General features: G+C 55.3%; 1 protein-coding gene across 2 annotated transcripts in view; it reads right to left on the bottom strand.

The window, feature by feature from the left end:
- Positions 1 to 2,731: 2,731 nt before the first annotated feature.
- CSF2RA (colony stimulating factor 2 receptor subunit alpha) overlaps positions 2,732 to 7,709 on the bottom strand; it is a 21,244-nt gene continuing 16,266 nt past the window's right edge. The window contains exons 7-10 of one of the 2 annotated variants that reach the window (XM_027766709.1): positions 7,274 to 7,407; positions 6,300 to 6,329; positions 4,842 to 4,977; positions 2,732 to 2,968 (exon numbers count right to left, since the gene is read on the bottom strand). In XM_027766709.1, coding sequence (XP_027622510.1) covers positions 2,934 to 2,968; positions 4,842 to 4,977; positions 6,300 to 6,329; positions 7,274 to 7,407 — 335 coding nt within the window. In that variant the 3' untranslated portion in view covers positions 2,732 to 2,933. Of the gene's footprint in view, positions 2,969 to 4,841; positions 4,978 to 5,009; positions 5,245 to 6,299; positions 6,330 to 7,273; positions 7,408 to 7,709 lie in introns of those variants that run through there. The other variant, XM_027766711.1, reaches the window with a different exon arrangement.

Raw genomic sequence — 7,709 nt, forward strand, 5'->3', positions numbered from 1 at the left:
GCTTTCTCGCTCTCCCTCTCTCTCTGTCCCTCTCTGGTCAAATTAAAATAAATGAATGAAGTTAAATAAAATCATTCTCAGTAATTAAAAAGAGAAGGTCGCAGGACCCCGGGGCAGAGCTGAGAACAGCCGTGGGTCTGGATGGCGCTCGGAGGAGGCGGGAGGAGAGAGACACGAGTCCCAGCGTCTGAAAACAGGAAAGCTCAGGGGTCTCGGGGGCACGGGGGCAGGCAGAGACCGTGGGCGGTGAACATGGCAGACAGTGACCGGGCCTAGGGTGGGGACTGTGACCAGGATTCCCGTGTGTGTGACCCACGCTGTGGCGGAGCCCACAGGGCGGGGTCCTGGGACCTTCTGCAGGAGACCACAGAGACACTGCCCCACGAGACGCTCTCCCTATCTCTGTCTCTCCAGCCCGTCTGTTTCTCTGTCTCTCATTCCTGTGTCTCTCCTTCCCTGGGTCTGTCTCTGTCTCTCTGTCTCCTCTCTTCCTGTCTCTCTTAGTTTCTGTCTCTCCTTCCCCATGTCTGTCTCTGTCTCTCTGTCTCCTCTCTGTCTCTCTCGGTCTCTGATTATGTTCTTGTATCTCTGTCCCCTCCCTATGTCTCTCTCTGTCTCTGTCTCTCTGTCTCCTCCCTGTCTCTCTCTCCCAGTCTCCGTTTACACTCTTGTCTCTCTCTCTCTCCTCCCCGTGTCTCTGTGTCTCCGTTTCCCTCTCCCTTCCCTATGTGTCTCTCTGGCTCTCCGTCTCTCCTCCCTGTGTGTCTCCGTCACTGTCTCTGTCTCTCCTTCCCTGTAGGTGTCTCTGTCTCCCTCTCTCTTTATGGGTGTCAGTGTCCCTGTCTTTCTGTGTCTCTGTCTCTGTCCCGTCCTGTGTCTCTGTCTTTCACTGTTCCCGTCCCCTCCCACCCCGCCGTCCCCCCAGTCCCCTCCGTGTCCTCTCCGCCCTCCCGGGGCTCTGTCCCCCCACACCTAGCCGGTGGCCGGCCGCGTGGCTGTCCGAGGCTGTCCGTCAGCTTATCTCTGATCTGCGGGATCGGGGGGAACAGACGCTGCGCCCCGAGGAGCCTGGGGGACAGAGACGGGGAGGAAGGGGTCTGTGGCCGTGTCCTGGCTGGGTGGGGCCCCGCGTCACTGCAAGACAGAGAGGGCCCGAGCCCCGGAGGGCACCCAGGAGCAGCCTTCCGGAGCCCTCGGCCCGTCCCTCAGGGCGGGGAAGCCAGTGGGGGCCGTGGTCGGCCGCGGGCAGCTTCGGGGGTCCCGGATCTCTGGGGGAGCAGCCCCGAGGAGGAGCGGTTTTCTCTCCCAGGTCTGTGTGTTTCTATTTTCCCCCTGTACTTAATGTTGCTAAGTGACTAGTGCCTTTTATGTATTTCTTATTTTTTAAGAAGTATTGACTTAATTTTATTTATTCATTCATTAATTTTAATTTGACCTGAGAGAGAGAGAGAGACAGGGAGAGAGGAAGCCACCAGGTCCGGGGCTTGAACCATCGCTGGCCGTGTGGGAGTGTCCAGCACCTTAACCACGAAGCCACCTGCAGTCTCTTGTTAGTTCTCTTTAAGGAACTATTTGCTTAATTTTATTTATCATTATTTTTTAAGAGAGATTTGTTATAGGACACGTGTGCTTGCTGGAGAGACAGAGACAGGGAAAGCGAGAAATCACCCCCCAGGGGGGATGGCCACGCCACAGTCCCTTCTCCATTCTCCTCTCGGGATCTTGGGCACGCACGCACACGCGCCAGGTGTGATTTTCAAGCTGCCGGGTCTGGGACTTGAACCTCGGTGGGCCATGTGGGAGTGCAGAGCCTTAAGCACCGCGCCACCCGCCGGCCCCGCGATTACCTTTTAAAGAGGATGAAGATGGCGCCGGCGCAGACGAGGGTGCCCAGGACCACGAGCAGGTAGACGTAGAGCAGGCTGGCTTCCTGGGCTGCGGAGCCTGCAGGGACAGACGTGGTGACAGTGAGGGACGGCCTGTCCACCGCGGCCAGCTGGCGTCCCCTCCAGGCCAGGCTGCGGACGTCATCCGGCCCCCAGTCCTGGCCCCGGAGAAAAGCTGCTCAGGACACGAAGTCAGTCCCCGAGCCTGCGTCGGGGACACCTGCAGCCTCCTCTTGGAATCCGGCAGCCGGAGACGAGGAGCCCAGCCCGACAGTGACAGGGAGAGGACATCCCTGGGTGTACGGTGATTTCTGTGTGAGTGTTTGCAGTGTGTGTGTGTGCTGGCAGTTTCTGAGTGTGTTTGCAGTATGTGTGTTTGCAGTTTGCACGTGTTTTTTCAGCGTGTGTGTGTTTGCAGTGTGTGTGTGTTTGCAGCGTGTGTGTGTGTGTGTGTGTGTGTGTGTGTGTGTGAGACTATCTTTCTACCTCCGTCTCCAGAGTTGCAGGCACCAGAGATGTATCTTAACTTTGTTCTCCTTTTCTTTCTTTTCTATTTTATTTCTCTATCTCTCTTTTTTCGCCATAGGCATCTGTGCTCATGAGGGAGGGGGGAGACGAGGACAGAGGGAGACAGAGACAGAAAGCGAGACATCACCCCCTAGGGGAGACGGCCACTCTGCAATCCCTTCTCCTCCATTCTCCTCTCGGGATCTTGGGCACGCACGCACACGCGCCCGGCGTGAGTTTAAGCCACCCGGTCCAGAGTTGGAAAATAAATAAATTAAATTAAATGAATAATTGAAAATTAATGGCTCTTTGAGTACATGAGTCAAGGACTAAATGGATCATATGAATTCCACTTTTTTTAATTTATTTTTTCACATCAGAAAGGACTCGGGGAACAACTGAACTATTTGAGCAACACGCTGGGTCAGGCTAACACGCGTGTTACCAAGAAATGAGGAAGGAAGCCGGGCCGGTCCTTCGGCTGCCTGAAACAGCTCTGTCTTGGTTAGGAGGAAACACGCCAAGTCTCTTTCATTTTTTTTAGGTTGTCTTTTTTTCGCACGGGGCGCGTGCGCCTGTTAGAGACAGACAGAGAGGGAAAGTGAGAAGTCACGCCTGGAGGGACGGACACACCGCCGTCCCTGCTCCTCTGCTCTCGGGATCGTGGGCACACACGTACTCGCGCCCACATGACTGTCCAGCCACGGGAGCCGGGGCCGAACGGCGTTTGCCAGGTGGAAGTCCAGCACCTTAACCAGCACGCCACCTCCCCGCCCCCTTTCTAAGAATTTTTCTGCCGGGGCCGGTCGGTGGCGTAGTGGTTAAGGTGCTGGACTCCCACGCAGCTAACCACAGTTCGAGTCTCAGACCGGGCAGCTTGCTTTCTCACTTCCCCTGGTTCTCTCTGGCTCCCTCTGGTATACTTAAACATAATAACAAATAAAATTAAATTAATAAAGTAATTCTTGAAAAAAGAAAAAAAAGACTTTCTCTCACTTTGTTCCTGATGGAGAACATGCATGTGTGAGTGTGTGAGGAAGGGAGAGAGAAAGGGGGTACCCTCCATGACCCCCTTGCTCAGTCCTCCAGCCCAGCAGATGCTGGCATTTGCATACATGTCCAGGGAGTTTGCATACATGTCCTCACATGTGCATAGATATCCAGGGAGTTTGCATACATGCCCTGGTATTTGCATACACATCCTGATATTTGCATACACATCCTAGTATTTGCATACACATCCAGGGAGTTTGCATACATGTCCTCACATTTGCATACATATCCAGGGAGTTTGCATACACACCCTGATATTTGCATACACATTCTGGTATTTGCATACACATCCAGGTAGTTTGCATACATGCCCTGGCATTTACATGCATATCCTGATATTTGCATACACATCTAGGGAGTTTGCATACATGTCCTGGCATTTACATACATCTCTGGGGAGTTTGCATTAACATCCTGGCATTTGCATATATTCCCTTGTATTTGCATACATGCCCTGGTATTTGCATACACATCCTGATATTTGCATACCCATCCTGGTATTTGCATACACATCCAGGGAGTTTGCATACATGTCCTGGCATTTACATACATATCTGGGGAGTTTGCATAAACATCCTGATATTTGCATACATTACCTAGTATTTGCATACATGCCCTGACATTTGCATACACATCCTGATATTTGCATACACACCCAGGGAATCTGCATACATGTCCTGGTATTTACATACATATCTGGGGAGTTTGCAGGAGTTTGCATTCATGTCCTGGCATTTGCATTCACGTCCTGGTATTTGCATACACGTCCTGGCATTTGCATACATGACCAGGCAGGTTCAGACTGACCAGGCTGGGCTTCAATCCGTTGTGGTGTCTGGCTTCTCTTGAGCTCAATGGTCACCACCATATCACAGAGGTGGCCCCGACTCAGTTGTTTTTTTAAGTATAGGTTTTATTTATTTTTTTAAAGAATGATTTTATTTAACTTTATTTGTTTATTTAATTTGACCGGAGAGGGACAGAGTGAAAGAGAGAGAGAGAGAAAGTGAGAAAGCAAGCCGCCAGGTCCGGGACTCGAACCGCAGTCAGCCCTGTGGGAGTCCAGTGCCCTTAACCACCACGCCACCGGCTGGCATCTTATTATTTACTTATTTATTTATGTTGTTTTTAGTTTTTTGCCATAGGGCAGGTGCGTGCACCAGAGGGAGAGAGAGACAGAAAGTGAGAAATCACCTCCTGAGGGTGTTGGCCACACCGCAATCCCTTCTCCATTCTCCTCTTGGGATTTAGGACACACACACACACACACACACACACACGCAGCGTGAATTTCAAGCCACCGGACCCGGGACTCGAACCACAGTTGGCCATGAGGGAGTCCAGCGCCTTATCCACCACGCCACCTGCTGGGCGCCCCGTCCTGGGTCCCCTTACCGAACTCAACGGGCTGGCTCCAGGCGCTCCACTGCAGGGCGCGGGCATCCGCGGCTCTGACCCTCACGGTGTGCTTGGCTCGGGGCTCAGGGCTGGGGAAGCAGTACTGGTTTCTCCCATCGCCGGCCACGTCGATCTTCGGGGGGGGGGCGGAAAGTGAGAGGCGCGGAAAGTGAGAGGCGCTGTGCCCAGGGCCGAGCCGTCCACACCATGCCCGCCCTGGGAACCACGGAAGCCAGGCGACCGCCCTGTCGTCAACCCCGGCGTGACAGTCACGTGGACAGGCTGACTCTGGACAGAGTCCGAACCGTCTCCTCTAAGCATGGAAGCCCAGCGCGGCTCAGAAGGGCATGCATCATGCAGCGGACCTTTTGCTGTTATCTTCCAAGGTGTTGCATGGCGTCTGCACCCACGGGAGAGAGACAGAGGCAGAGACAGAGACAGAGACGGAGTGTGAGAAAGCACCCCCCCACACACACACACCACCCACACACCACCCATGGGGGGTGGCCACGCTGCAACCCTAACGCATTTCTTTCCTGGGGATTCTGGGCATGCATGAACGCTACGCCAGCTCTGAGACTCAAACCACAGGCGGCCACGCGAGAGTCCAGCGCCTTGGCCACCGCGCCACCTGCGGGCCCCTCGTTTTTGTTTTCAAAGGTGCTGTATGGTGTGTGCACTCGCCAGAGAGAGACAGAGACCGAGAGACAGAGCCAACATGTGAGAAAGCACCCTCCCGAGCCATGGCCATGCTGCGGTTCCTTCTCCTCTAGCCTGTCAGGATTTGGGGCACACACATACAGGCAACTGGCGTGTTTGCCAGTCACCGGATCCAGGACTCGAACTGTGCAGTGCGGCATGGGCGAGCCAGTGCCCTGCTTACCATGCCACCTGCTGGCTGTCTTTTTAAAAGTCTATTCCTTCTGGGACCAGCGAGTGGTATGATGGTGACACTGTTAGACTCCCACCTGGCTGACCGCGGTTTGAGTCCTGGACCCGGCAGCTTGAAACTCACGCCGGGCGTGTGTGTGTGTGCGTGCCCCAAATCCCAGGAGGAGCACAGAGGAGAAGGGATTGCGGCATGGCCAGCCCCACTAGGGGTGTGATTTCTCACTTTCTGTCTCTCTGTCTCTGTCTCTCTTCTGCAAGTGCACACAACCAATGGTAAAAACTAAAAACAAAGAGAAGAAGAAGCAGAAAAAGTACAGGGTAGGATGCCAGTCTTACGGAGAGGGACGAACACAGACGATGCTACGAAAATGATGAAAAGGGAAAAGCCAGCCGGGGAGAGAGCTCTGAGCGGCGGCCACCGGCAGCCTCACTGCGGCCCCCGGAGACGGCCTGACCCCGTCCCAGCCCGGACACCGACCGGCCGGTCAGCAGCTGGGGCCGTCCCGCTGCACAGCGCGAGGGTTGAAGCCTCGGTTGACCCACGGGGTTCCAGTGCTCACTCACCAATGGGTTTCGAATGTAGGGTTCCACGTTCTAGAAAAAAACGAGACCAAAATAGAAAGCCTGTTATTTTCCGTGTCCAAGGGTTTGCATCAGTTTTTTAATTTCTAGAGGGCACGTTTGCCTGCTAGAGAGAGACAGAGACAGAGAAAAGACCCCACAGTGGGGCATGGTCATGACCCAACCCTCTGCATTTCTGCATCCTGCCGGGATTTTTAAAAACATCATTGTTTATTTATTACATTTTATTTGTTATTATTATTATTATTTTTGGAGAGGTTTTTGCTATAGGGTGCGTGCACTTGCCAGACAGACAGAGAGAGACAGAGAGACAGAAAGCGAGAAATCACCCCCCAGGGGGGATGGCCATGCCGCAATCCCTTCTCCTCCACTCTCCTCTCGGGATCTTGGGCACGCACACACACGCGCCCGGTGTGAGTTTAAGCCACCAGGTCCGGAATTTGAACTGTGGCCGCCTACGTGGGAGTCCAGCGACATAGCCATTACGCTAACTGCTGGTCCCAGCGGGGGTTTATTTCATGCTATCGGGACTGGGATTCAAATGGCGGTTAGCCACATGGGATGGAAGTCCTTCAACCAGCAGGCCACACACGCGTCCGGCCCTCATCGTAGTCTTTCTTTGGACATAACCAGGACACCAGCCGCCTCTGAGACAGGAGGGCATGGTTAGTCCATTTCTCCGGAGGACAGAGAGACGGGACCTGCCAGACATGAAGGGGGACTCTTCCTGGGTGTCCCTTCCTCGCCCTGTGTCCCAGCTGGTGACAGATCAGGACCCAGTGCTCATCCTCTCTGGCTGCCACCAACCCAGACGCCTTCACTGTCACCTCCTCCAGGAAGCCCTCCTGCCAGCCACAGGGCATCTGCTCCGCAGTCCCGGGACCCCACACCATCCCCTTTCCTGACCCTGTGCCTCGCACCCAGGTTCACTCGGCCCGTCTGTGGGGGACACTGACCTGCCGCTGGATGTCCAGCTGGTACTGGAAATCCCACGGGGACAGTCTCTGCTTGGTCCGGGGCTGCCTCCAGCCGACGAGGCAGTCCGAGGCGTTGCAGTGGACGGTGACGTTGGCCGGGGGGCTGTGCCGCTCTGCAACGAGACCCCAGGACACGCTTGGCACCCGGGGGACCCACGCGCCTGCCCCGACTTGTCTAGCGGGTGGCGAGGCTGGCCCTGCCCACCGGCGCCGGGCGGCCCCGCATGCAGCTCCCACCACGAGGGGACAGACACACGTGGGGCCCGGGAGCCCCGGGGCAGGGCGCGGCTGGGGCTGTCGCAGGACGCGGAACCTGAAGGGGACAGGGCGGCCGATGGGGGTTTCCCCGGGGTGGGCTGAGGCTCAGCTTTGGAAGAGAAGACAAGGGACCAGCGGATGGCATAATGGCTACGTC

This window comes from Tupaia chinensis, unplaced genomic scaffold, assembly GCF_000334495.1.
Source record: "Tupaia chinensis unplaced genomic scaffold, TupChi_1.0 Scaffold143644_1, whole genome shotgun sequence".
Classification (NCBI taxonomy): Eukaryota; Metazoa; Chordata; class Mammalia; order Scandentia; family Tupaiidae; genus Tupaia; species Tupaia belangeri.